The sequence below is a fragment of the Schizosaccharomyces pombe genome, assembly GCF_000002945.2.
Source record: "Schizosaccharomyces pombe strain 972h- genome assembly, chromosome: I".
NCBI lineage: Eukaryota > Fungi > Ascomycota > Schizosaccharomycetes > Schizosaccharomycetales > Schizosaccharomycetaceae > Schizosaccharomyces > Schizosaccharomyces pombe.
In genome coordinates this window covers 2,765,935-2,790,076 of record NC_003424.3, presented here as the reverse complement: position 1 = coordinate 2,790,076, position 24,142 = coordinate 2,765,935, and the positions used below count along the sequence as shown (strand labels likewise).

Here is a 24,142-nt window from a genome sequence, read left to right as displayed (position 1 = left end):
CATACTCAAAATAGTCTTGCGTCAGCTTGAAAATAATGTTGGTATCATCTCTAAAACGGAGAAATCCATAAGAGTGCTTTTAATAATAAGATTAGCGCTATTGTATGGGGCCTTTAGATTCTTAAAGGTGTGTCTCTCCATTAAAAACTCCGTAGCCATACAAGTTTGATCCTCACTTTCACCAATTGAATCTCATTCCAATTTCTAGAGCGGTTCATATCATACAGTGTAAGCTAGAACCAGCGATCTAAAAAAAAGAGGATAAGAGTGAATTGATGAAATCAATTGAAGATCCAAAACTTTATTGTTCGCAGCGTTGGAGCGACCAAAAAGCGAACTTTCACAATTTGAACCATTCCATGTGCGAAAAAAACAGCATTATGAATTAATTTCGTTCCACTCAACCCTTTTACCATAGCATCATTCGCAAAGACGTGAATGGAAAAAATAATATTAGACGTCTACAAATTGGCAAAAGGACATTGCAGGTCATCAATTATTGAAGAAGGTAAATCGAGTTTTCATCGATTAATGTACTATCATTTATAACAAAAAACTCACAAAGTAACAGTAATATAACTCGTAAACTGGTAAATTGTCAATCGATTGGTTCAGGGAATTAGCGTCTATAAAGTATGAATACAAATGAAAGAAGAATATTTTTGGTAACTTTGAAAAGAGTAAAAATTTGCGTATTATTTAGCTGTCATGCTCCAAAATCTGTAGGTCGATCTTCAACTGAGGAAGTGATCTCCGATTTCCGTGTATCAAAGTGTCAGAAGACTGCTCCTCGCTAGGAATTAATTCAATCGTTTGATTAAAGGGAATTTTCTGCTCGTTACAACGACGTTTTAATAGTTCAACTAGACTTACTAGTTTTACAGTAGCATCTCCTTCAGCCACAAAAGAAACTTGTTTTTCTTTGACAAAAGAATCCCACAACTTTAAAGAAAGTTGCTTAGCATTTATACTTTTCTCTATTATCATAGTTTATAAGCAAAAGCCTGCATGGCGTTTAGTAGGCTAATAACGTGGTAGTTAGACAGGTGCTCCCAAACATTAATTAATAAATTACATAGTTGAAACAACATTTTACTGCCTTGTAAAAAGATGTATGATTTTAATCTTAAAGCAAAGGTATATGATATAACAAATTTAAAATCTTTTTCGCTATTTTTATTGTAAGTACCTCAGTTTCTTGCTAGTCTTAGAGAGTTCAAGCAAAGTAAAGCTCGATCAAGCTAATACTGACACGATTCAACGTCCTTTGTAACCTTTGGAAAAAGGACGAACACGAATCGTATACACACCAAAATGCTTATAAAATACGAACATGTTACAGAGCGCTCACAAATGTCTGAATTTTAAGAAACGTAACTATCGTAGATTGCATATAATAGGAATAAGTAGAAAAGAAGAGTAGATAGTAAAGTTAGTAAATTGCAAAGTTAAAGGCAATTTGCATCTAAGGCAAAAACTGGTACCAGGGGATAAAAAGAGGGAATGAAACAAAGAGGTCTTTGAAGATGATCATGATTGGAACAGTTTCGATAATATGGTAATTAAATGGAGATCCACATAATGCTCAATACTACGTCAATAGCCTCACCGCTCTCTTTGATAGTAGTCATTCCATCCTTTTCACAATTCCAGCAAGCAGCGTGAGCTGCGTGAACGCCTCTAGAAGGATGATCTTCGGGAAGCTTTTGTACAAGAGTGGAACTAACAATCCATTTGTAAGACTGGGTTTCCTTATTCAAAGCATTTAATACGGCATACTAAATGAGACATAAAGTTAGCTACCATACATAGATATTTGTAAAATAAAATGAACTTACAATAACAGATTGATTCATTTCAGCTGTTTTGTCTCCGTCATATTCGGAAGCCTTCAAAACCGGCTGAGCAGCTTCTAGGCAAATTTCTTCAAGTTTTTTGGAATCTATAGGCTATTTTCATAATCAAATTAGTAAACGAATCGCGTATTTGACGACTTACACAGCTCATTTCGAAATGGGGTATTTTGATGAGTACAAGGAGGGTACGCAGTGAGATAAAGACACCCACAGCTAGTACGACGTTTAACGGTGACAACCCCATCGATACAAAGTTCAACGCGAACATAACTCACGTTAACATTTCTTTTTATTGTTGATTTCTTTTTGCTTTAAACCTGAAGTTAAGTAAGGATTTTTCGCTTACAGCGAATCGTCAACTTCACGTTGGGATGAATGAGATAATTCAAATAAAGCATCAAGTATTGCTTTAAAGGAAAACAGCGTTTATTTCTATTTCTTACATTCTTTAATTAATACCAATTTGAAAACAGTTGATGGTTGAAACATCGATAATTGATTTCGAAAGAAATGCATAATGATTTTGGAAACCATGTCTTCCTCTAACCGTAATAATTGTATCGAAAAAACTCATAATTACACATAATTACTGGTGTTTGGATTACCAAAAGACATTAATGTGTGCTTTACGCTTTTAACAATACTCTTAGCAAGTCCAGTTTCAGTAATGAATTGAGTGTGTTTCTTTGAAGACGGGCCGAAGGAAAAAACAACAATTTAAATTCTCTGAACTTAAAGTGTATAGAATCTGTTTTTAGTTATCGAAATGTTAATTCAGCATGAAGGGAAAGCGATTGTTTTGCTGTTCATAGAATCCAAGTATCAATGTAGCGAAATCATCCAAATCTTTAACTATTTGATCATTGAATAAAACTACAAGATAATTTATGTTTAGTATTCCTACCATTAGTTCTTTCAATAATTTTACAAAAATGGAGAAGATCTCATCGGTACTGCGATACATAAAGATGCTACTACCCAAAGATTTTAAATCAATGATCCTTTCAATCCCCTAACCCTTTTATCCTTTTCCTTTTTTTTCTTTCCTATAGATTATTTACTGACTTTTATTTACAGGGACATTCTGTGATATAACGGTATTATAACTTGTTTAATTGTTATATAAATGTAAACGTTATTGCCGAAAACCATGTATAAAGTGCGTTATTCTAAAACTGTATATAGAATATAATAACATACTGCGCGAAATTTAATTGTGAGATCGAACAATTCAGTAACTGAGTATTTGGAGTAATAGTGAATTTTTGCGAAGGAAAATACTCGATTACCATGTAAACAAGGGTTTGATGTATGTTAAAAAGTTGTTAATTAGAAATGGATAATAGCCACTCTATTATAATTTGTTCTAAAAAAGTTGGGTATTCTTTAACGACCCGTTGGAACCGATCATTGAAGAAACTTCAATAGTGGATGAGACATTTTATGAATTTTTAAATTAGTCAAATACGGTTCAAATTTTAGAAAACATACGTGGAAGTTGCATCCTGTCTAGAATAAAAAATTCATTTCCTTATGTATCGGAACGTTGACAATCTTGTTGACCAAAAGAATATACTATCGAACCCAAATCTTAAAAGTCTTTTAAGCCCATTATACCTTGTGTAAAAAAAAATAAAAATAAAAATAAAAGAAGAAATAGTAGAGAATATGCACAGTTTTGATCCTCTTTAAAACTTTAGAGGGATGAAGCAATGCATACTTACTTAGTAAAATATGGATATAATAAGCTAGCTAAACTTGACCCATTATTTGAGTAATTATATTCACTATTCAACATAGTTTCCTAAATTCATTATTACTTTAAATTAATGAACTAACTAATTTATTAAAGATGAAAACAAATGGTTAAAATTGAGTAAAATCAATCATTATATTTTTTGTTAGTCTCTATTATCAACCTCTTTATTAGTAATACATTCCGAGATATAAAATTCCAGAAACGGAAATTATTTGTTTTAAACGTATAATTACAAAACCGAAATCGCCTTATATGGTGTAGGAGATAAATCTAGTAAATTTCGTACCTTCTTCTACAAACATTTGGCGTGAACATGCTTCAAGCAAGGATTGAGGAAAAGCAAAAGGAATACGAACTAATATGCAAACTAAGAGATTCTTCTAATGATATGGTTCAACAAATAGAAACGCTTGCTGCTAAATTGGAAACTTTAACAGATGGAAGTGAAGGTATGTTCATTACGAGGAAAGTATATAAAAGAGCCTTGTCACCAATCTGTTTAAGTGCTATTCATGTGAACAAGTATAAATATCATTACATTGAGAAAAGCAAAGAAACAAGTGAATTGATTGGATCTGCAGGATTGCAAATAAAAGCAATCATTTGCCGACATGTCTCTAAATGAACTTCTACCTCTCAATAATTCACCTAAACGTAAAAAATATAATCTGTTTATTTATTTATTTTTTCTATTTTCACTACTACTCATACATGCTTGACGACTCTTTTTAATCCATTATAATAAATGTTTGACACTCAAATCACTAACAAAATCAGCTGTTGCTACTGTTCTCAATAATTGGCCCAGCATTTTTGAGTCAATACAGATAGCATCCCAACATTCAGGAGCTTTAGTCCGAATTCCTCCTTCTACTTCAAATACCAACGCATCTGCTACGGAGCAAGGCGATGTTGAAGAGGTATAAAGACTTAAATACTCTTTTTAATTTCTCACTGAAGTAGAAAAGGCCAAGAATTGGTTAAAATAAATATTATTGTTCTGTCCATTTATTCATATTGTTTCTTCTATTTCAGAATTGGTAAAGCCGACAGCAAACCCAAGTTCCAAGTATCTTCACTTCCTAATGAAATGGAGAATGAGATCACCTTGTAAACTAAATGATATCTAAATTTTTCATTTGGTCATTTTCTTTTGGCGTTCGTCCTGTTTCGCTTGTTTGAATACTCCCAGCATTCCCTTACGACAATTAATTTCTTCAAGGACAAACAATTTATTCAGGAGTGATACTATTGTTATGTAATCAACAAATATCGTGGTCCGATGCCCGATTTTTTAAAAAAAAGTTAAACTTATTTATCTTAACCTTCGCCAACCTCTCGCCATCTGCCACTTACCTTTTTAAAAATATTTCTTAGGAAATCTTGTTGATCTTCCGCTAGAACTTTTTTAAATAACCAATAAAAGGCGCTTTTGCTGGTCCATTAGTTCCATTTGTCACAAATCTGCTTTTTTTACGCAGTTTTACATCTTTAGGAAAAATCAAATAAATTTTGTCAGTTAGTATTTAATATGCCTGTTGATATCAGTTCTCTTTTGCATGCTGGGTATTCAAACCCGTTGCTTCGTGAATGGCAAGGTGTACGTCCCATTACCAAGTCATCTCTAATGTATCCTATCTTCATTTCCGAAATAGATGATGCTAAGGAAGCCATTGATAGCATGCCTAATCAATTTAGATGGGGTGTTAATAGATTGGAAGAGTTTTTGGGTCCTCTCGTCAAAAAAGGTCTTCGTAGTGTAATTCTGTTTGGTGTCATCGAGTCCAAAAAGGACTATTGTGGTAGCATGGCCGATTCCGAAAATGGACCAGTTATTAAAGCCGTTAAAGAAATTCGTCACCTTTTTCCGGAGCTGGTTGTTGCTTGTGATGTTTGTCTCTGCGAGTATACTGATCACGGCCACTGTGGTCTGTTATATGAAGATGGCACTATCAATAATGCTAAATCCGTTGAGAGAATTGCTGAAGTTAGTGGAAATTATGCCTTGGCAGGCGCTCAAATAATTTCTCCTAGTGACTGCATGGACGGTCGTGTTAAGGCGATTAAGCAGAAACTTGTAGAGTTGGAACTGTCTCATAAAGTATGCGTTATTTCCTATTCTGCAAAGTTCGCTTCTGGTTTTTTTGGTCCTTTCAGAGCTGCTGCTAATGGTGCCCCAAAATTTGGTGATCGCAGCTGTTATCAACTTCCCTGTAATGCACGTGGCTTGGCCAAAAGAGCAATTCTTCGCGATGTTAGAGAGGGTGCTGATGGTATTATGGTAAAACCGGGAACACCTTATCTCGATATTTTGGCAATGGCTTCTAAGCTAGCAGATGACCTTCCTATTGCTACTTATCAAGTTTCAGGCGAATTCGCCATTATTCATGCTGCTGCTGCCGCTGGCGTATTTGAATTAAAAAGACATGTGATGGAAACCATGGATGGCTTTATGCGTGCTGGCGCTAACATAGTTTTGACTTACTTTACTCCTGAATTATTGGAATGGCTAGAATATTAAACAAAAAATAATGCGAAATCAATCATCTTCAAAATTATCATGATTGAAAAATTATTTTGTTTATATTCTTTAATGGTCTAGAGTTTCACTTATGAAATTGTTTTTCGAATCTGCGATTACCGGTTCTTGTTTATTAAAAATTTTCGTTTATAATCTGTAGCAGTTATTTACGAAAGAAATTGTTTTTCTTTCTTTTAAAATACTTTAAATTCGTGTGTAGAACAAGATTTTATCTTAGACAACCGTAGGTTGCCAAATTATCGTGATATCCTATTGACTCCTTTTGCAAGCGATGAACGGACATGTTAAAAATTTAATATTTAATTTATATAATTTGATAGATTTGTCTCAATACTTCATGGCAGTTAGAATAAAGTAAAGTACATTATCCACGTTTACTGACTATAACTTTCTAGCATGATAAGATAAATTAAATATTCACTATACTTCACCCAAAGTAATTGGAGCATGTTCTTCTCAAACATCTTTTACCTTATGAGTCAACATTTGGTAGCTCAGTGAAGCTTCTGACTATTTATGTATATATCGATATAACTTACAATGAAAAAGTATGACAGCTGCAAATGATTCAAAAGTAAAATGCAACGACAAGGAACATGCTTCTACGCTCTTCAATTGCATATGATGCATAATGCATTGGAGTAATAATATGAATCTATGTATATAAGGTAGGACAACAATTAGTACTAATTAGAATCAAAATCTTCATCCTCAACACGTTCAAAAATTTCAAAATCAAAAAGAATGCCAACAAACACAGAATCTCATCTAGTGAGCATTTTTTTTTTGAACAACAGTAAGCAATGTAATTTAAGCAGCCGGGATTAACGTCACATTACGATTCCGGAAGAATTAATTTAAAGAAGGAATCGTATGGACGTATTATGTTGCAAATTGTAAGCGGATATTTAATAATGGGAAAAAAATAAAAAAAGTATCGACATAACAGTGAAAGACAAGAAGGAAAGACGTTGAATAATCATGACTATTCTTGTTTCGATATGCAGCAAGACAGTAAGCGAAGATGGAACTTCTTTCGTGATTTCTCTTTCGAGGGCGCAGGCTTAGCAGCTTGTTGAGTGTCTACCTGTGTAGGCTGGGTAGTCTGAGGAGCAGGTTGCTCCACCCGTTGCGGTTGCTGCTGTTGAGCGGAAGAAGTTTGCTGTTGTTGTTGAACTTGGGGAGAAGCCGCTTTCCCTGGTATACCATCTTTCTGCGTCGCAACACTGGCATCAACCACGTTATTGACTGGAGTTTGCTTACTTGGGCTAGAGAGCAAATTCTGGCGAGTACGAGCATATGGAGGAATAGTTGACTGCCGCCTGTTATTAGTACCCTGAGTATGTCGACGTTGGACGACATGTTGCTTAGCTGCACTGTATTGCCATCCTTTTCCGTTATTTAGGAGAGTCCAATCATACTTTCCGTCATCAGTTTCATTGATGCGAAGCAGTAAACTGTCGAACAGACTTCGTAGGTAGTCATAATCTGGAGCTTCTTCGTAACCCAAATTCCGAGCATAAATCATGTACTGTAAAAATTCCTTTGGATATCCTTCGCATAGCTCTTTCAAAGGAGTGACTTGTTTCTTTTCACCAATTTTTTCGTATTTTTGCTTATTTGTAGCAGCTTTCAACCCTTGCCAGGGAAGACTACCTCGAAGGAAATACATGAAAACGTGTCCCATGGATTCTAAATCATCTCTTCGTGATTGCTCACGACCAAGATGTGTGTTGATAGACATATAACGTGCAGTACCAGATAGACTCTTATGTTCATTATACGGTCTATGAACATGAGTTTTTGGATCTCGATATTGCTTAGCCATGCCAAAATCGACGGCATAGATAACGTTTTCGGTTTTGCTTCCAGGGAACCCGATTAAAAAATTATCTGGTTTAATGTCACGATAAATAAAATGTCTCTCATGAACAGATTGAATACGGGTGATCTGATTAACCCTGTTAAAATGTAATCACATAAAGCCAATCCGACAACAATCGGATAGACGTTTACAAACTTACCATTTGTTTTGCAATCATGGCAACGGTTTTAGGACTAAAACGTCTGCCACAATAATCAAAAAGGTCCTCTAAACTAGGTCCTAGAAGATCCATGACCAAAAGGTTGTACATGCCTTCTTGACCGTAATAATACACGCTCGGAATTCCAGCTAGGGATAAATGTTAGGAAATTGACGAAAATCAGTATAGCAACCATAGTGAATACTTACGCAAACCCATTAGTAGCTTATAAGTAAGGTATTCATCACGAAGTTGAGGAACCTCGCTTTTTCTGGACTCCTGTGAGAATGCAACGTTAGTACTGAAATTGAGAATCTGGATTGCTCTCTAAAAATAATTACATACAAATTTTAGGGCAATTGGCTGATTATTGATTAAATTTACACCTTGAAATAACATGCCAAAAGATCCTTCTCCAATCTTTTTACCAACGCGGTAATGAACACCAACGACGTTGGAGTGAGACGAAGTAGTTGACATGATGGTCTTTTAAATATTCCACTATGTTAAATGCAGTTTTCTTTAAAATGTTTTTGATTAAAAGAGCGTTCCGGTTTGTTAAATGTTGATGTCTTTCGCACTCGAAAGTTAAAGATGGTTACGGGTAGAAAAATGAAGTAGATGCCGCTAAAATCCACAAAGATTCCATGAAAAACACAAAGAAAGTGACAGTTCAATTATTTCGTTTACAGTTGACAACCTCAGAGGAATCCGAGGCAGCCAACACTGTACTTGGTAGTGGACAAGTAAGCAGTACTGGGTTTTCCACCGATATACCAAGCTAGCGTAGTATAAGGTTGGAAAGCTGAAAATAGATATAATGGTATACTTTCTAGTTTGAGTTAGTGGTAAACAAAATTTTATTTTAGATTCATTAGCTAACAAAATTGACAATGATCAAGGGACTCGGATGAAACCTATCTAACCAAAATTCTTTTATTATCTAATGGGTTTGTATGATTAAGATAAAGGTTAAATCGTATCGCAACTTAAACACATACTAATATAGCAAGTATTTAAATTAGTTTTTGTAAGATAATGATCCAACTTTACGCTTTCACGATTAAGTACTTTGGTAACTTCAGTCACATCTCCAAAGCGAGCGGGTGGGTAAATAGAAATGAGATTTTGAGGATCATATCCTTCAAACTTACAAGAAGAAAGCGAACCAGGTCGGATAAGTCCTTCATGAAAAAGTCCGTTTATGGTCACAGCCTCTAGAGTCCGATATAGTGCTGACATTCGGAATTGGGTTTCTATAATTGCATCGTTTTTACCCTGGGTATCCAAAACTTGGATCCAGTTGTCATGTAAAACAGCTCGTCTCCAAATGGTATTTTCATAAAATCTCTTGGCATCGTCCGTTAATCTGGTGGTTAAAAGAAGACGCAAAGCAAGATAATAGTCGGTAACTTCACCTTCTACAAGGTCCTCTCGACGGTATAAAGAAAAGCTGAGGTACTCCAACAGTTCAGTTGCTTCAACCACCTGTCCGGCAATGAACTTTTTGACTACGCGCTGCATAACCTGACGAGCGATAACAGGCGCTACCTTGGCACCAATCAAATCATCCACAACAGCTTCTACAAGCTGGTATTTTTTCCCCTGAGAACGAAGCCGTTCAACGACTGGCATAACACTTTTGGAAACCATTTTTTGAATATGTAGTTGCTCAAGCTTTTGTTCCACTAAAACCAAATCTCTGATATTTCCAGAGTTGGATGGAACTGCATAAAGAAATAATTTACTTAATGAAAGCTCAGATTCCTTTTTATCAACCAGCTTTTCTTGTTTAGTAGCCAACTGTAGCAATCTATGCGACGCAGCATCGTAGTCTCCTAACCTCATATCATGCATCCATGAAATCTGGTTGTAATCTCGAGATTTAAAAAATTGTTTCAAATAAGATTTGTTGAACCTGTCGCTATTAAGCAACTCTAATGCCATGCCATTTTCAACAAAATAGTCATATAATATAAATGCGAATTTTATACCAAAAAGATCAAGGTAATTGTTTAGTGCATCCGTGAGCTCATTGTCCTCATAAAGTTGATAGCACAATTCTACTAAAGAACGATAGTCTGAGTATTTTTCAGCGATTCGAATGGCACTGCTGCCTTTACCTATATCTGATAAAGTTTGAACCCAAAATCTGCGATTAACTGCAAAAGCTTCCTTGACATCTTGAATTTCACTAGCATCCTTACCACAACGTTGTTCTATCCATCTAATCCTTTCTGAGTACGCGTCAAAGCAAACCTCTGTCAAGGCCACTAATTGTACTTCTAAATTTGAAACGACATTTCTTAGCACCCCTTTATCCTTTATTTTAAAAGTATTCTCCACATCCGAGGTTCCTTGATGTGACTGGACAAGCGCTGACCGAGTAAGTTCAAACTGTCGACACAGCAAAACTAAAGTTTCTGGCGTTGACGTCCAAGGAACCTCTTCTCCAAAGGTATCAATACTTAGCTTATAAATCTTCTGGGACTCACGGCGATAAGCCAAAGCCGAAGATTGAATTGCCAGAATTACTTCATTAGCTTCCATAATTACATCAAGAACTTCCAATGGAAGTTCTTGAACTCGAGAACCTGAATCTATGCAAAATTCATGTGCTTGCGCTATCAGTTGATCAATGCTTTCAATATTATGCAAAAACCACTCTCTCAAAGCGTTATCCGACGAAGCACTTTGAGTGAGTCTATAAATTATGCGTTGAAAAATTAGGGAATGACTAACAGTACTAAATTCAGTATCGATAGTATTCCATAAATATCTAACAGAATTGCATTTTTCGCCCATTACTCTCAACTTGTATAGTACTTGACGATCAACATCCAGTGACATAGACCTAATATACCGGACAAGATTATTCAAAGAATTTAACCTACAGGACAGATGCTGCATTAAAGAAGCAAATAATGGGGGTAAATGAGTAGACCTTGAATTCAAGATGTCCATTCCAAGATCGACAATAATCCTTTCGAGTTCAGGCTTTTTGATGGAGCGAAGGTAATTGCAGGAAAAATCGATCGGATTACCAGGAAGGAAGGAGTAAAAAACAGCTTCTTCCAACTTGCTTTTTACGAGAGATTCGTTATTTGCAGGATGCTCCAAACTATGAACTTCTATTTCAGCGATACCAGAATAAGGGGTTGCTATAAAACATGATTCCGTAGGAATAGAGTATTTTCCTAAAACGTATTTGTAGCAAGTAGACATAAATATGCCGCCAGAGACATTAGTATTCATACGAATAACCTCTTCCCATGATGTTCTCGATACAATATCTTTATCATCCTCTTGGACGTGCACTATAATAACAGCGTCTGTTAAAACCACAAATAAAGAATTCCCTGATGATGAATAATGTAGCTTTGAAGACTCAAGAGATTTAGAAGAAAATGAATACAATGGATGAATATTCATTACCGAGGGTGAGGAAATGTCAGAAAAATCAAGAGAAATAATCATGTAACGGTAATTAATAGAATTTTTCCAACATACTAAAAAACTCACTAGATTTCCGTTTGTGGGGCATATAGTAAGGTCTAACACCTCAAGTCCGCTTGCATCGGGGCATCCTTCTCTCAAAACCTGCTTAAAAATAGGAGACAGATTCATACCAGAAACAAGCTTATTTTCCAACTTCAAATCATATATCTCTAGTAAACCAGATGCCTCAGCGACATACAAAAGATGTTGGTATGGAGAGAACAGTGGTGGGGATTTTAAAGCAATGATATGAATGCTAGGGTAGTTAAAAATCTTCATTTTCTGAAGAATAGTAGAAAAAGTACTAATATCGGAAGCAAATAATTGTACAGAAACGTCAGGTTGACCTGCAGGATCGCGCAGTTGAACAGAAAAAAGACGACCAAAATTGGTAGATATGATGAACTTCATGGGGTTTGAGCAACATAAATGCTCACATTTTTCTTTGGGGAGTAACTTTATCAAACTTTCCATTCCCTGGGGACATATATAAGATTGAGCGAGAGCATTCCCAATTGAAGTCCAATATGCTATACGACCAGAGATAGGCATTACAATCAGCAATCCAGGTTCTTTGTCAGAAGCATCAGAAGGGACGAAGGCTGTCAAGGCATTTTGCCCGGAAAAGCCATTTGAGTCCTCTTCAGGTAGCGGAAATGTTATAGTTGGAGGTTCTGCTGTTCCCAAGCTTTGACGATACGACAAAATAAAGCAAGCTTTTCGGGAATTAATTAATGCATAACCGATGTCTGTGTAGCATGATCCACTTAAAGGATGGTCTAAATTGAATAGAGATGTTAGTTACCTAGTAATGCGCACAGTGAAGAAATAAAAGCTTCGTACCGTTGATAATTTTAGAATTAAAATGTTTAAGTAGACACGAGACCTTGAAATTTTTAGATCTGAGCCAATCCAATGAATTATTATAGGCAGTGCTATCCAAAAGCGATTTCTCAACAGAAATTCGTTTCAAAGGGCTAAAAGATACGACTTCTTCATTTTTCCTTTTACCAAGGATAGAACTCATGACTATTTGACGATATCAGTACTGATACTGGCGGTTATCGTCTATTTGACTCCTTAATACCCTTAGGGATAGAATATGGCTCTGAGAAGGACGAATGTCGACGATTCCTACAAAGAAGGGTTTGAAATCAAAAGAACTTTACTTAGACTCCTATTTTTTACTCAGAATTAAATAGTTAAGCTACTGATAAGAAATTCAGAGTAAAATCAATATATCAATATTTCAAAATCGGTGTATATGTCATATACACTTTTTTCACAAATGTCAACACAGTTTGCTCTTTTGTAATTAATTATTTCTTTGCTTTGGTATATTTAAGGAAGTGATACTTAGGATATTGTCTTTTCCCGGAATGTTGTATAAAACAGAGGTTTTTAAAAAGTAGTTGCGTTCTTCAAGGTCAAGCTTAAACTACTTTTTTAGAACGCATGATCAATTTATATAAATGTTTCATGATTCCGTATTTGAATTTTTTTTATGAGCACGCCAATGGTTGGAAACATCAGATTTCTTCGTAAAATCGCACATCTGGTACAGAAAACTATAAAAGTAGTAGAAAGTTTGGGACTGGGTTGGAAACAACTGTAATAAAGAGAAAAACGCGAAAATACTTTATTTTGAAGTGTCTGAACTGCCGAATCGGAAAGCTATTTTTCATTAGTGTTGTAAATTATCCGAAGGACTGAAAAAGACCAAATTTTACAAGAAAAATAAAATTATTGTATTTTAAGATTTACTTTTGTGATCAATATTCAGGCTAATATCACTTAAGAGTTAAAAAGTTATCTAACTTGATGGCACGAATAAAAAAAATTTTTACTCAGGAAGAATTAAAACAAATCCCCTGTCCATATGATCACAAGCATACAATTGTGCGACATCGTTTAGAATATCATTTGAAGCGTTGTAACGCGCGTCCTGTTGAAAGGACCGATCCATATTACAAGAAGGACATAAATATCTCTACTTCAACAGATGCTTCAGAATCTTCCTCCTTTGAAATCGTCGATTTAAGCAAGGAAGAGTTGTCAAAATGGATTTGTTTGTTCAACAGAATTAGTGATTCTTTACCGACTCCTCAAAAAAAGGTGTTGTTTCACCCGGCAATGAATGCAAGACTGTATGTACGAAGTGCTTTCTCATTAGCTTTTTATTAAGAAGATGGTTGCAAAAGTAGAAACTAACTTCATTTTTAACAGTGAAGAGGGTACAAAAAAAAAGCATGCAATTCAGCAGGTATGTTCGACATGATTTCTTAACGGCAGTCAAAAGCATTAACCATTTTAGGCATCATTGTTAGGACATATGGAAAAACTACATTATTTTGACAACCAAGGATCTATATATTACGAATTCGGTGCTGGAAGAGCCGAGTTATCAAGATATGTTCAGCACTGCTCCCAACAAGAAAACGTATATATACTTATTGATCGTGATTCAAATCGAACGAAGCATGATAGCAGGATATTAAAAGATAGCATCAAAAATAACTGGCCTGAGCCAAAAATTATAAGGTGTAAAATTGATATTAAGGATTTGAAACTCGATTTTTTTGCTAGTGAATTTCGGAATAGTGGTAAACCTGTATTTGCATATTCTAAGCATTTATGTGGTGCTGCCACAGACCTTACCTTGAATTGCTTAAAGTCCTCCCCTCCTAATGCTCTTGTAATTGCCCTTTGTTGTCATCATCATTGCCGATGGAGAACACTTTCAACCTTTGCTAGAGAACAATTAAGTCATTGGGGAATTTCAAATCCACAAGAGTTTCAAATATTACGACAGATGACTGGGTGGGCTGTAAACAGTTTGCGTGAGCATATGCATGCTTCTGGAGGAGCCGACTCACACATCAGTGGTCTTTCTCATGAGGAACGCGTAAAAATTGGGTTGAAGTGCAAGCATATTATCAATTACATGAGAAAATTAGAATGCGAAAAAATGGGTTATGAATCTTCTCTCGTATACTACGTTGGTGAAGAAACGACTTTAGAAAATGTTGCACTCATCGCTTATAAACGAATCAACTAAGTGAATTTCCTTACGTGAGAAAAGTAAGAAAATTTTTTAAATTTGAAAAGATTGCACTCAAAAAAACTAGAATTATTTTGTACTTTTTTGAAGTGTGAGATTGCATATAGCAATCTGATAGTTAAAGCAAATTTTACTTTTTTTTAGCAATCATGATTTCTCTTGAAGTTGGAATTGTTTGGAATATGTAAATTTTGATAGACATTATTTCCTCTTACTTAAAATTAAAAAACTTCCTAACTAGTTAAACTCGGAAATTGTGCAATATTTAAATAATAAAAACTATTTTTTTTAAAAAGTATAAAATTAACAACATTAATAAATAATATGGAATATGTATGAAGGTTTCATATTCAACTTTCTACCTTCTTCAATTCCAGTCTTTGACCACCGCATAGCAATATCGCAAAAATGTCGAAAATTCGCATTTTAGTAGGAGTCAAGCGAACTCTAGACTATATGTTAAAGCCTCGCATCAATGCCACTAAGACTGCTGTTGATTTATCGGGGCAAAAAATGAGTGTATGTTGAAAGGAGAGTAATCATTTCAGTACTGCTGTAATTCGCAATTTATATTTGACTAATCGTGAAAAGATTAATCCATTTTGTGATATTGCTGTAGAAGAGGCTATAAGGATGAAGGAAACTTTGAAAAATAGAATTGAGGACACTTTAGTAGTGACCGCAGGACAAACTTCTTCTGAGCCCATTCTTCGCCAGTGTCTTGCTAAAGGAATTGGCCGAGCAGCACTTATAAATGTTGGCGAAAAAGAACTTGAACCTCTTTCAGTAGCCAAACTTTTGAAGGCAACAGTCGAGAAGGAAAAAAGTAATCTGGTTTTGCTGGGCAAGCAAGCTATTGATGATGATGCACACCAAACAGGTGGTATGCTGGCTGCTATGCTTGGATGGCCTCAATTCACTAGCGCAAGTAAAGTCCGTATTGAAGGTGACAAAGTTATCGTTACAAGAGAAATTGACGGCGGTGAAGAAACCTTAAGTAGTACACTTCCAGCCATTATTACCACCGATTTACGTCTTAATGTTCCTAGATTCGCGAATTTGGCAAAAGTTATGAAGGCAAGGAAGGCTCCTTTAGGCAAAATGTCTCCCGAAGATCTAGGCGTAACAATTGATCAAAGACTACAGACTGTTTCAGTCTCCGAGCCTGTTCAAAAGAGACAAAACATAATGGTAAAGAGTGTTGATGAAATGGTTAAGACATTAAAGGAACTTGGCGCCCTCTAAGATTTTTTCGTAAAGTAAATACCGTCTTGAAATTTGCTAGATTTCATGCTCACTTTTCTTATATGCAGAGGTTTCCCATTACAAATAAACCTTACAAGTTATTTCTTTCTTTTGTTTTTGTTTGAACACTGAACGCTTTGAATATTTGTTAAGTTAAAGAAATTCTTTGATCATCGAAATATTCGTTCTCGTTCGTAAATTTCAATTCACCTCTGTATTTGCTTTGTTTATTTCAGTAGAATCGGTATTCATATATTATTTTTAAGCCCCGTCAGTACAAACGTTATTAAACAACCATTGATTGAGTTACATCTGTCATAATCAATAAAATTTTAACCTCTTCCACTCTATAATATTTAGAATATAAATCTATGTTTTTATACTTTATTCATGAATGTTTGTAGCGTAATCTCTGCCACCAAAGTAAGCCTAATTCCTCAACCGCAAGTAGCCTTCATCACTATTTAGCCAGGTATCATGCAAGTTAGGTGTTTTCAAAAACTCCTTCCTCTTGACTATCGAACTGATTGCTAAATAGAAATCAATTTTCCCTTAAAAATTCAAGTCAATTAAATTGATTTTTTAAGCCCTTCAACCTTAATGTTTGGCTTCCTTAAGTTGTCATACTACTTAGTTCACCAACATAGACAACCCAGCACATTGCCAACATTTTTATAGACGTGTTGAAACTTACAATTTACAATTGGTTTTGATGCTTTTTGATTTCTATGTTATCTAAAATCTTTATTTTGCTTGCGATTTCGTCTGAAGAGAAGTGTTTCTGAAATCTACAAATTTTGCAGAAGAAATTGAGTAGCTCAAGCAGAACCCTATCCTCCTGAAATTATTTCTGGATAGTGTACGGAATTGATTTTTAGATGTCTCAAGGTTTGTCTTTTTGTGTCCAAAAACAGCACTAACCTTTAATTTAACAGACGTCTTTAAACATTTGACCAGCAAGCAGGTTCAACGTACACGAGCTAGGTGTGTTTTAAGATTACCAATTTTTAAATTTAAAATTGGGAGTGAAAATATTATTTATTTTTTTATATTTTTAATCTTTTTGCTAATGGATTTAGATCTTTTGGAGCTAGTTTTGAGAGACCGTTAGCATCGTTTCTACCTAAAAAGGAAAATAAGAACTTATTAAGTAACGCTGCTCGAGTTAAGCTTTTGACTTTCTCTAGTAGTTCTCCTTACTCGTTTTCTTATAGTCCGGTTCTGTCAAGAGATGCAAATGACGGTTATATCCCTTTAGATACTAGTTCGCGGGCAAATTTGTGGGAATCTGTGACAGACTATGATTTACAGCATGCCAATGAACCTCTTGTCGGGAACTACTATATTAGCACCGAAGCTTTGGGAGACGGCCTAAATCGATCTCCTTTCACCATTAATCCCGAAAAACGTAGGTCTTTGAGCGATATATCGTATGTTCCTATTCCTCATAAAGAACACAGCAATTGGCCAGTTCATTGCTCCTCTCAAGCTATTGTCACTACCAGCAACACAACATTCAGTATTTGGTCTGCCAATGACTATTTCTGTTTACTTTTTGGATATGCCGGTTCTCAGCTGAATCGGCATAGCGTTTTTGACATTTTTCCAAAATCATTTTCTTCACATCTCTCTAATTTAATTGTTTCTTTCCCAATAGACAATGAACATGAAAGAATCTTGTTTTGTGGTGATGTGTTTCCTGTTATTACTGTTGATGGTGTCCGCCTTATGGATTTTTGGGTAAAAGAAAAACAGGGTAAATTAATTTGGATTTTGGAATTTGTTGAAGAATCATACATTGATATCAAGTTACAAGATGGTGTTGCCGTCGACGAACGAACTGAACAGCCTTTAACGTCTGATCTTCTTCCTTCGAGACTACCAAAAACCTGGGATCAGCGTCTGTACCTAACTACAAAAACGACTGAAGGCTACTATTGTCCCAGTATGATATACCCCCTTTCCAAATCTTCATTTCAATATATTATTTTTCATTATGCAGCGGGCTTGCTATTTATAAACTCTGATTTTAAAATCATTTCCTTAAACGAGGCATTATTCGAATCAATGCTTGGTTATAGTGACCTCTTAACTAAAGATATATCCCTTATATTCCCGGATTTTAAATTGGTTCTGCAGCAATTAGCGGATAGTCACGCACTTGATCCTGGTAGAGTTGTTTCCGAAATACACGTTCGACATGCTTATCGTACTTGTACAGCTGATAAAATGAAAAAAGCGGACTATCCATATTTAATCCATTCGGATGGAAATATAATACAAATTGATTGCCAGATTATTTCTGTTTCACCTCATTCTGTTAAGTCTAATGAGCCCGCTTTTGGAGTATGGCTTATATTTGATTCAGTGGATAATCGTGCGTCTGATTTCGTAAGATCAATGCGCTCCTCTGTGATCTTAGAAGAAGTCGTTATTTCTGACGAGAGTGAAGAAGAAGAAGACCTTTCGGCAGACGAAGATTACGTTGATTCGGAATGGGAGGTTGTACCACACAACATCGCAAGCTATACAACTATCAAGGAATTAGGAATAGGCGCTTATGGTCAAGTAAAACTTGCAACTTATAAATCTAACAAGGTTCATGAAGTTATTTTGAAATCAATTAGTAAAAGTAGGATACTTTTGGATTCATGGATGCGAGATAAAGATCTTGGAACCGTACCTATGGAGATCAGTATACTTCATTTTTTGAAAGCTCATTCCCACCCTAACATCGTAAAAATGATAACTTTTTTTGAAGACAATGAAAACTACTATTTGTTAACTGAGCCCCAAAAGCCTGGAATAGATTTGTTTGATTACATCGAATTAAAACCATCGATTTCTGAGAAAGAGAGCAAGGCTATATTTTTCCAAATCGCATTAGCTGTTGCCCATCTGCATTCTTTTGACATAATCCACCGAGACATCAAAGATGAAAACGTAATTCTAGAAGGAAACGGATGTGCAAGACTCATTGATTTCGGTAGTTCGAGCCTTACGAAAAACGGGCCTTTTGATACATTTCGGGGTACAGTTGGTTTTGCTGCTCCGGAGCTACTAAGAGGTGAAAAATATCTCGGTAAAGAACAGGATATTTGGGCTTTGGGTATTTTATTATACACGATAGTTTATCGGGAAAACCCTTATTATAACGTAAGAGAATTATTATAATGGTATGCTAACTAATTATTAGATCGAAGAGATTTTGGACGCCAAACTTAGAATTCCTTTTGAACTATCGAAAGATAATGTCGATTTAATTTGTCGAATGCTTGATAGAAATGTGCATGATCGCATTACTATTGAAGAGACGTTACAACATCATTGGTTTGATGATATAAGATATTTGGACACATCACATATACGCATACCTCTATCCTCTTGAAACTAGAAAGTTCTTATCTATATACATATGTTATATATTAAATGCCAGTATGAACCCCATTAATAAGATTGATTTATGACTAAATTGACCCCAATGCCGGTCCGTAATTCCTGTACCCATGAGTTGAATAATCAAGCAATTCTAGATAAAATAGCTCTCTGTAATCTCATCAACAAATCACTAAGCTTCTGAACTTCCTCCGATTTTAAATCTTGTATATTCTTTTCGATTTCAAAAGTGGCTTCCGTCATTGATTGTATAATGTCTTGAGGACCAGATTTATCAAACTCTACAGATGAAACTTTGTTGGATTCATTGTTTGTATCAATGGACCCTGAAAGTAAGCTCGAAAATTGTCGTTTCTTGGAATTTTCAAATCCGTTAACTGCAGTTGTTTCATTCTCGGTTTTTTCCTCTGGTATTTCAGTTTGGCTCAAACTACTTTCATTAGTAAGTACACAAGCAGATTCGTCCAGATTCTGTCCCTGTTCTGAAATCCCATGTCGTTCTATGACTTCCACATTTTCCAAGGTTGCGGACACTTCGCTAATTGCAACTTCCTTATTCACGTTGGAAGATTGGCTCTTACGTCCAAGTTTTCGTTTCTTTCTAGTACTGCGAGGAGTAGATAGAACACCTTCACGAGAGGCAGTTTGCCCTTCTGGTTCTATCTGAGAATTTTCTTTTGAACATTCATCATTATTTGCTGTAGTGAAGGAGTTATTGACACTCGGCGTTCCATTATTATCAGCTTTCCTATTGCTTTGGCTTGAAATATTTTCCTTTAAAAGAGCGTTAGAGTTGTCTGCCACATCTATAGCTTTATCAGGTACAATTGCTTCATCTCTTAAAGAAGTATCGTCTACAATTACTTCCTTATTGACCTTGCCAGACGGTGTTGTCAAAGACTCTTCCATATCAGTAGCTTCATTTTTTGTTTCATCAATTTTTTTAACATCACCTTTTTGTCTTTTATTTTTCTTAGACGCTGGCATTTTTCCTGCTTTCCCTTTTGAGCTGTCGTCTAATTCTTGCACAGAAGCAATCTGTATGTAATTGTCGTTATTAGGTTTACCAGGACCAGAGAATTCGGTAGTCTTTTCTCCTTTATCTTGTGAAGAAGCATAAGGACCATTCTTAGAGACAGATCGCAACTCATCAACTCCTTTTAATATATCCGACATCTTTTCGCTCGATTGATGGTTGGCTTGCTTACCACCAGGACATAGTGACTGAAACGGTAAAAGAATAATATAAGTTTTGCTCAGATACGATATTGTTTTTTGTAGTTCAATAGGGTATTCTTCCGATTCAAATTTACCAAAAACTTGATTCCAAAACTTGATAGCAGCAAGGACCACCTCTTTTGAAATACTTTTAAGACCTGATGTCAACAGCGGAGAAAGAGATTCTAAAATATTAGAAGCTGTAGCAGTGGAATTTAGTAGCAGCTGCAAAATTAATATACAAAAGTTGGTACATGATTTTTGTAATGTGGTAGATTTCTCTAATTGTGGAAAAGCGTTCATAAGGAAGCAAGGTATCAAACCTTTAGACAACTTACAAATAGTATGAAAAATGAACTCTTTGGGTATTTTCTTTATAAATTCAGAAAGCTCATGAAGATAGCGACACTGTAGATCTACTTGATCGGAACTTGATAACCTTTGTAACAGTGTATTATACAATTCGACCATGTGGTTGTAACTATCCAGGTGTTGTCTGATATTTTCAGGTAATGTTACAGGTGGTAGCTCCTTTGTGCAACTTTCAAAAGTAGAAACTTTCATCAAAGATATGGCAAATGAATAAACTTTATTTGCTTCAAAACTTAATACATCATCGAGGATTGTAGTAAAAGGATCAACGACAAAAGGAAAAACGCTACCACATCCTTCAAATTTATAAATAGCGGTAAAGTATTGTTGAAGAAGATTGTTTACACTACCAGCATCACTAATACTGCAAAACTTCACATTCCAACTTAATAGTTTAAGTAATATGGATCGCTCCTCTTCTGAAAATCCTTCTTCTACTGAATTATTTCCATTCCGACTTTTAAGTTCTGAAAGCAGAGCCTCCGAGGTCAACCTAGATACTTCATGGGAAACGAGAACTCTCGCAAGCACTAAAGTTCCATCGTCACTCAAAGGAGATACACAATCCCAAAGTAACATAAGTTTTAAACCAAATCTTAAATGATATTCTTCAATGGATGACAGAATACTGCTGTAAGCGGCATGTACAGTCGAAAATAATGTGCCGTTTGTTAAAAGAGCGAGAGAGTGGAGCAAGTAAATTAAGGGGCTAATTGGGACATGATCATAACTATCGATTGCTTTTGTCTGATCTATTAAAACAAGCTGATTATCGGAAACCAGATATGATGCTTCGACGAATGTATTAATACCAAAAGCTTCAATGGCAGACTTAACCATTAATGCAAACCTCGAGACTCTTTCCACATACAGTTCATCTTTACGAATAGATTTCGAATATAAAAATTTGTGAAGCGATGAGCATATGCAGCATATAGCTCGGCCAGTCTCTACAGACCTTTTAATTTCCTTCTGTCCAGCACTGGCCAAACACTTTATATAAGTACTCCAAACAGACGAACTTTGTTCATAACTAAGACCTCGTATATGCTGTTTACGAGCAGGCGTAGTGGTTTTAACAGTATGATCTGGTTTGGCTAATAAAAGTAAAGTCTTGACCGGTTCAATTGTCCGACTACAATTAGCACGAACCCAAACAGGATTGAGCTTTGGAAGTTCTTTTGCTTCTACCGATTCACGGCAAACCAAGCGGTCATCTTTCCAAACTCCATTAGACAGCGTGTTAAAGAGAGCCAAAAGTATGTTAGAAGACTCAAAAATAGTAACCTCGTTTTTCAAGGCACACTTTTCAAGTATGTTGACAATAACTGAATCCCACAGTAAAGAGAGCATGGCATCAGAGATTCCGGGCCTCAAACATGCATATATTAAAGCAATCAAAGTAGTCATTGCTGCATTCTTTACTGTTGGCAAATTCCTTGAACCTAGAACCATGGAAATAGGCTGACACAAAAGAGTTAACCGCTTGGTAGCTTGTGTGAGGGTTTCAGAAAGAGAAAACTCATGAATTAAACGGATCCAAGATGTTTGGGCTGCACACTTAGTTAAAGGATTCATGCTGTTAAAACAAAGCTGAATAATTTTAAGCCATGTGTTAAAGTATTCCCATGAGGAAATTCTTGCACCTCCCAAAACTGATATGATGGCAGCCCAGGCATGAGCCACATAGACACCGTCGTCTTCTTCAATGACAAGCTTCTCAAATTGCTCTGTCATGATAAGAACAAATGCAGTTCCCTTAATATCACTTCTAAAATTAGCGAGGATAGTCCGTGCGACTAACTTGTCGTGATACAAATGTTTGCTCAGGTCCAAAGCAAGTAATAACGCTTTCTCACGGATAGGCCTTGAGGCATCAACTAAACAAGCTAGCAGATAAGGAGCCCAATCAACTACACGACGCGAAAATTCTAGTGGAAATTGGCTTAAAATTTTTGTTAAGACAGCTAATCGCTCCTGACCTATAACAAGGGAAGGGAATGAAATGTTAAAACACACGTCTAAAATACGATTACATAAAGGGTGAATGGAAAGAGGGCATTTTTGACAAGAAAGAAGATGCAAATGCTGAGCCGCGAGTGCTTTAGTTAACTTTGGTCCTTCTAAAAAATTCAGCGACTGCTCAATGAAGACTGTGGCAGTTTCTGGTTGAATGTGAGAAGAAATAGTTGGATGCCAAAGAAGTATGCTGAGAAGTTTGTTTGCTTGAGTATTCAATTGAAAATCGGGACTACCCTCTGAATTGTTAGAGCATCTATCCGATAATAAAAAATTGCAAAGTTGATTTAAAAGGGGGAATATTGGATCCTCGGGAAGACTTGGTGTATAGATTTTCAAAAAGGAAGACAGTTTTGAGTATGTTTCGATTCGAGCAGATTTTTCAACATGTTGAAGATTTTCTATTCCGGAACAAAACGAGGATTGTAGTTCTTGCAAGGAAGTCTCTTTTTCAGATTCATTTCCTTCAAAGGATTGAAAATTTGGTTGTTTGATACTAGATAGAGGTGTTGAAGTTTTTAAGATACCTCGTTTGGGTAAACCGAAAGATGGTCGATTTCCACCGGGGGAATTTTCTAGTTCACTACTAAAATTTACCTTCTTCTTACGAATCGAACTACTAGGTGAGCTGCTCAGTCCTACAGCTTGTGATGATGGGGTTGAAGGTTCTTGTAGAAGCATATTTGAAGCCTCCTTCACAGCAATTTCTTTTGTCATCGCAACATCAGCTGTTATGCTTTTAAAAATGTTTTAGCTTCATGGGACCGATCGCACCAAAAAATTGCACAAATAAGTTTATTTACAAAATGGTGGTAGTAGGCTAAATGTGAGTTGAGTTATAGATGTAAACACTGTTCAGCACGGTACCAAGCTATTGAGATCTTTAACAACACTGAAAAAAGCTAATTTATTCTTTCAATTATGAAATTTTTTTTACTTATTTCTGTACACCAATTTAGACTTAGCAGCAGCAAATTGAAGTAGTATAAAGAATAAAATTGAAAAGCAGATTGGTTGTATTGTTGATCTTTTATAAATAAATGTCCGGTAATTGCTTCAATCTTTAGTATGTTTGATATCCGCACATTTAAAATGCGTGGTTAAAATTCTTGTAGTAATAAGTGCAGTAACTAAATAACTCAGTACATTCTT

General features: G+C 35.6%; 10 protein-coding genes, 18 long non-coding RNA genes and 1 other non-coding gene across 29 annotated transcripts; 17 read left to right on the top strand and 12 right to left on the bottom strand.

The window, feature by feature from the left end:
- Nucleotides 1-5: 5 nt before the first annotated feature.
- SPOM_SPNCRNA.3256 lies at nucleotides 6-497 on the top strand. The gene has a single exon (NR_192623.1). It is a non-coding gene; the product is annotated as a non-coding RNA (long non-coding RNA).
- On the bottom strand, nucleotides 96-368 carry snR101. Its single transcript, NR_197157.1, has one exon. It is a non-coding gene; the product is annotated as a box H/ACA small nucleolar RNA snR101 (small nucleolar RNA).
- Nucleotides 498-699: 202 nt separating the features above from the next.
- On the bottom strand, nucleotides 700-987 carry pop6 (the record flags this gene model as incomplete). The annotated part of the gene is made up of 1 exon (NM_001356078.1): nucleotides 700-987. The coding sequence occupies one exon, from the start codon at nucleotides 985-987 to the stop codon at nucleotides 700-702; it is 288 nt and encodes a 95-aa protein (NP_001343110.1).
- Nucleotides 736-1,066, top strand: SPOM_SPNCRNA.3255. Its single transcript, NR_192622.1, has one exon. It is a non-coding gene; the product is annotated as a non-coding RNA (long non-coding RNA).
- Nucleotides 1,067-1,358: 292 nt separating this feature from the next.
- On the bottom strand, nucleotides 1,359-2,055 carry dlc1 (dynein light chain Dlc1). Its single transcript, NM_001019348.2, has 3 exons — nucleotides 1,999-2,055; nucleotides 1,839-1,949; nucleotides 1,359-1,778 (listed from the first exon to the last, which is right to left on the bottom strand). Exons 1-3 carry the CDS (start codon nucleotides 2,005-2,007, stop codon nucleotides 1,563-1,565), a joined length of 336 nt encoding a protein of 111 aa, NP_001018252.1. The 5' UTR covers nucleotides 2,008-2,055; the 3' UTR covers nucleotides 1,359-1,562.
- Nucleotides 2,042-2,869, top strand: SPOM_SPNCRNA.854. The gene has a single exon (NR_151236.1). It is a non-coding gene; the product is annotated as a non-coding RNA (long non-coding RNA).
- Nucleotides 2,870-2,977: 108 nt separating this feature from the next.
- SPOM_SPNCRNA.3254 lies at nucleotides 2,978-3,566 on the bottom strand. The gene has a single exon (NR_192621.1). It is a non-coding gene; the product is annotated as a non-coding RNA (long non-coding RNA).
- A 178-nt stretch (nucleotides 3,567-3,744) lies between these two features.
- SPOM_SPNCRNA.3253 lies at nucleotides 3,745-4,095 on the bottom strand. The gene has a single exon (NR_192620.1). It is a non-coding gene; the product is annotated as a non-coding RNA (long non-coding RNA).
- Nucleotides 3,785-4,918, top strand: dad2 (DASH complex subunit Dad2). Its single transcript, NM_001019347.3, has 2 exons — nucleotides 3,785-4,064; nucleotides 4,393-4,918. Exons 1-2 carry the CDS (start codon nucleotides 3,929-3,931, stop codon nucleotides 4,539-4,541), a joined length of 285 nt encoding a protein of 94 aa, NP_593918.1. The 5' UTR covers nucleotides 3,785-3,928; the 3' UTR covers nucleotides 4,542-4,918.
- On the bottom strand, nucleotides 4,585-5,472 carry SPOM_SPNCRNA.853. Its single transcript, NR_151235.1, has one exon. It is a non-coding gene; the product is annotated as a non-coding RNA (long non-coding RNA).
- hem2 (porphobilinogen synthase Hem2) lies at nucleotides 4,938-6,530 on the top strand. Its single transcript, NM_001019346.3, has one exon. The coding sequence runs from the start codon at nucleotides 5,147-5,149 to the stop codon at nucleotides 6,134-6,136; it is 990 nt and encodes a 329-aa protein (NP_593917.1). The 5' UTR covers nucleotides 4,938-5,146; the 3' UTR covers nucleotides 6,137-6,530.
- SPOM_SPNCRNA.3252 lies at nucleotides 6,002-6,283 on the bottom strand. The gene has a single exon (NR_192619.1). It is a non-coding gene; the product is annotated as a non-coding RNA (long non-coding RNA).
- Nucleotides 6,531-6,943: 413 nt separating the features above from the next.
- cki3 (serine/threonine protein kinase (CK1 family) Cki3) lies at nucleotides 6,944-8,925 on the bottom strand. Its single transcript, NM_001019345.3, has 4 exons — nucleotides 8,527-8,925; nucleotides 8,391-8,460; nucleotides 8,182-8,330; nucleotides 6,944-8,108 (listed from the first exon to the last, which is right to left on the bottom strand). The coding sequence occupies exons 1-4, from the start codon at nucleotides 8,659-8,661 to the stop codon at nucleotides 7,143-7,145; spliced, it is 1,320 nt and encodes a 439-aa protein (NP_593916.1). The 5' UTR covers nucleotides 8,662-8,925; the 3' UTR covers nucleotides 6,944-7,142.
- SPOM_SPNCRNA.3251 lies at nucleotides 7,440-8,517 on the top strand. The gene has a single exon (NR_192618.1). It is a non-coding gene; the product is annotated as a non-coding RNA (long non-coding RNA).
- Nucleotides 8,621-8,844, top strand: SPOM_SPNCRNA.3250. The gene has a single exon (NR_192617.1). It is a non-coding gene; the product is annotated as a non-coding RNA (long non-coding RNA).
- A 98-nt stretch (nucleotides 8,926-9,023) lies between the features above and the next one.
- Nucleotides 9,024-12,789, bottom strand: nup132 (nucleoporin, WD repeat Nup132). Its single transcript, NM_001019344.3, has 2 exons — nucleotides 12,523-12,789; nucleotides 9,024-12,458 (listed from the first exon to the last, which is right to left on the bottom strand). The coding sequence occupies exons 1-2, from the start codon at nucleotides 12,704-12,706 to the stop codon at nucleotides 9,154-9,156; spliced, it is 3,489 nt and encodes a 1,162-aa protein (NP_593915.1). The 5' UTR covers nucleotides 12,707-12,789; the 3' UTR covers nucleotides 9,024-9,153.
- Nucleotides 9,028-9,948, top strand: SPOM_SPNCRNA.3249. The gene has a single exon (NR_192616.1). It is a non-coding gene; the product is annotated as a non-coding RNA (long non-coding RNA).
- Nucleotides 10,305-10,587, top strand: SPOM_SPNCRNA.3248. Its single transcript, NR_192615.1, has one exon. It is a non-coding gene; the product is annotated as a non-coding RNA (long non-coding RNA).
- Nucleotides 10,932-11,345, top strand: SPOM_SPNCRNA.3247. Its single transcript, NR_192614.1, has one exon. It is a non-coding gene; the product is annotated as a non-coding RNA (long non-coding RNA).
- Nucleotides 12,467-12,875, top strand: SPOM_SPNCRNA.3246. Its single transcript, NR_192613.1, has one exon. It is a non-coding gene; the product is annotated as a non-coding RNA (long non-coding RNA).
- A 335-nt stretch (nucleotides 12,876-13,210) lies between these two features.
- On the top strand, nucleotides 13,211-14,972 carry trm13 (tRNA 2'-O-methyltransferase Trm13). Its single transcript, NM_001019343.3, has 3 exons — nucleotides 13,211-13,826; nucleotides 13,906-13,942; nucleotides 13,994-14,972. The coding sequence occupies exons 1-3, from the start codon at nucleotides 13,501-13,503 to the stop codon at nucleotides 14,735-14,737; spliced, it is 1,107 nt and encodes a 368-aa protein (NP_593914.2). The 5' UTR covers nucleotides 13,211-13,500; the 3' UTR covers nucleotides 14,738-14,972.
- A 104-nt stretch (nucleotides 14,973-15,076) lies between these two features.
- SPOM_SPNCRNA.3245 lies at nucleotides 15,077-16,050 on the bottom strand. Its single transcript, NR_192612.1, has one exon. It is a non-coding gene; the product is annotated as a non-coding RNA (long non-coding RNA).
- Nucleotides 15,116-16,291, top strand: etf2 (electron transfer flavoprotein alpha subunit). The gene is made up of 2 exons (NM_001019342.3): nucleotides 15,116-15,259; nucleotides 15,332-16,291. Exons 1-2 carry the CDS (start codon nucleotides 15,149-15,151, stop codon nucleotides 15,983-15,985), a joined length of 765 nt encoding a protein of 254 aa, NP_593913.1. The 5' UTR covers nucleotides 15,116-15,148; the 3' UTR covers nucleotides 15,986-16,291.
- Nucleotides 16,166-17,654, bottom strand: SPOM_SPNCRNA.3244. The gene has a single exon (NR_192611.1). It is a non-coding gene; the product is annotated as a non-coding RNA (long non-coding RNA).
- Nucleotides 16,640-19,462, top strand: ppk6 (serine/threonine protein kinase Ppk6). Its single transcript, NM_001356077.2, has 4 exons — nucleotides 16,640-16,873; nucleotides 16,921-16,969; nucleotides 17,065-19,141; nucleotides 19,182-19,462. Exons 1-4 carry the CDS (start codon nucleotides 16,864-16,866, stop codon nucleotides 19,371-19,373), a joined length of 2,328 nt encoding a protein of 775 aa, NP_001342943.1. The 5' UTR covers nucleotides 16,640-16,863; the 3' UTR covers nucleotides 19,374-19,462.
- rif1 (telomere length regulator Rif1) lies at nucleotides 19,373-23,804 on the bottom strand. Its single transcript, NM_001019340.3, has one exon. It carries the CDS (start codon nucleotides 23,705-23,707, stop codon nucleotides 19,505-19,507), a length of 4,203 nt encoding a protein of 1,400 aa, NP_593910.2. The 5' UTR covers nucleotides 23,708-23,804; the 3' UTR covers nucleotides 19,373-19,504.
- On the top strand, nucleotides 19,452-20,849 carry SPOM_SPNCRNA.852. The gene has a single exon (NR_151234.1). It is a non-coding gene; the product is annotated as a non-coding RNA, possible alternative UTR (long non-coding RNA).
- SPOM_SPNCRNA.3243 lies at nucleotides 22,955-23,468 on the top strand. The gene has a single exon (NR_192610.1). It is a non-coding gene; the product is annotated as a non-coding RNA (long non-coding RNA).
- Nucleotides 23,575-23,916, top strand: SPOM_SPNCRNA.3242. Its single transcript, NR_192609.1, has one exon. It is a non-coding gene; the product is annotated as a non-coding RNA (long non-coding RNA).
- The last annotated feature ends 226 nt before the right edge of the window (nucleotides 23,917-24,142 follow it).

What these genes read in the sequence shown, in the direction of transcription:
- dlc1 (NM_001019348.2), bottom strand. An exon ending in AAATGAATCAATCTGTTATT is followed by an intron (nt 1,779 to 1,838) that starts GTAAGTTCATTT and finishes TGTCTCATTTAG; the next exon opens with TATGCCGTATTAAATGCTTT.
- dad2 (NM_001019347.3), top strand. Translation starts at nt 3,929, where the DNA reads ATGCTTCAAGCAAGGATTGAGGAAAAGCAAAAGGAATACGAACTAATA. An exon ending in TTTAACAGATGGAAGTGAAG is followed by an intron (nt 4,065 to 4,392) that starts GTATGTTCATTA and finishes TAACAAAATCAG; the next exon opens with CTGTTGCTACTGTTCTCAAT.
- hem2 (NM_001019346.3), top strand. Translation starts at nt 5,147, where the DNA reads ATGCCTGTTGATATCAGTTCTCTTTTGCATGCTGGGTATTCAAACCCG.
- cki3 (NM_001019345.3), bottom strand. Translation starts at nt 8,661, where the DNA reads ATGTCAACTACTTCGTCTCACTCCAACGTCGTTGGTGTTCATTACCGC. An exon ending in TAAGCTACTAATGGGTTTGC is followed by an intron (nt 8,331 to 8,390) that starts GTAAGTATTCAC and finishes ATTTATCCCTAG; the next exon opens with CTGGAATTCCGAGCGTGTAT. An exon ending in CCATGATTGCAAAACAAATG is followed by an intron (nt 8,109 to 8,181) that starts GTAAGTTTGTAA and finishes AGGGTTAATCAG; the next exon opens with ATCACCCGTATTCAATCTGT.
- nup132 (NM_001019344.3), bottom strand. Translation starts at nt 12,706, where the DNA reads ATGAGTTCTATCCTTGGTAAAAGGAAAAATGAAGAAGTCGTATCTTTT. An exon ending in TAATTCTAAAATTATCAACG is followed by an intron (nt 12,459 to 12,522) that starts GTACGAAGCTTT and finishes TATTCAATTTAG; the next exon opens with ACCATCCTTTAAGTGGATCA.
- trm13 (NM_001019343.3), top strand. Translation starts at nt 13,501, where the DNA reads ATGGCACGAATAAAAAAAATTTTTACTCAGGAAGAATTAAAACAAATC. An exon ending in CCGGCAATGAATGCAAGACT is followed by an intron (nt 13,827 to 13,905) that starts GTATGTACGAAG and finishes CATTTTTAACAG; the next exon opens with TGAAGAGGGTACAAAAAAAA. An exon ending in AAAAGCATGCAATTCAGCAG is followed by an intron (nt 13,943 to 13,993) that starts GTATGTTCGACA and finishes TAACCATTTTAG; the next exon opens with GCATCATTGTTAGGACATAT.
- etf2 (NM_001019342.3), top strand. Translation starts at nt 15,149, where the DNA reads ATGTCGAAAATTCGCATTTTAGTAGGAGTCAAGCGAACTCTAGACTAT. An exon ending in TATCGGGGCAAAAAATGAGT is followed by an intron (nt 15,260 to 15,331) that starts GTATGTTGAAAG and finishes AATCGTGAAAAG; the next exon opens with ATTAATCCATTTTGTGATAT.
- ppk6 (NM_001356077.2), top strand. An exon ending in GTTCAACGTACACGAGCTAG is followed by an intron (nt 16,970 to 17,064) that starts GTGTGTTTTAAG and finishes TAATGGATTTAG; the next exon opens with ATCTTTTGGAGCTAGTTTTG. An exon ending in GGGAAAACCCTTATTATAAC is followed by an intron (nt 19,142 to 19,181) that starts GTAAGAGAATTA and finishes ACTAATTATTAG; the next exon opens with ATCGAAGAGATTTTGGACGC.
- rif1 (NM_001019340.3), bottom strand. Translation starts at nt 23,707, where the DNA reads ATGACAAAAGAAATTGCTGTGAAGGAGGCTTCAAATATGCTTCTACAA.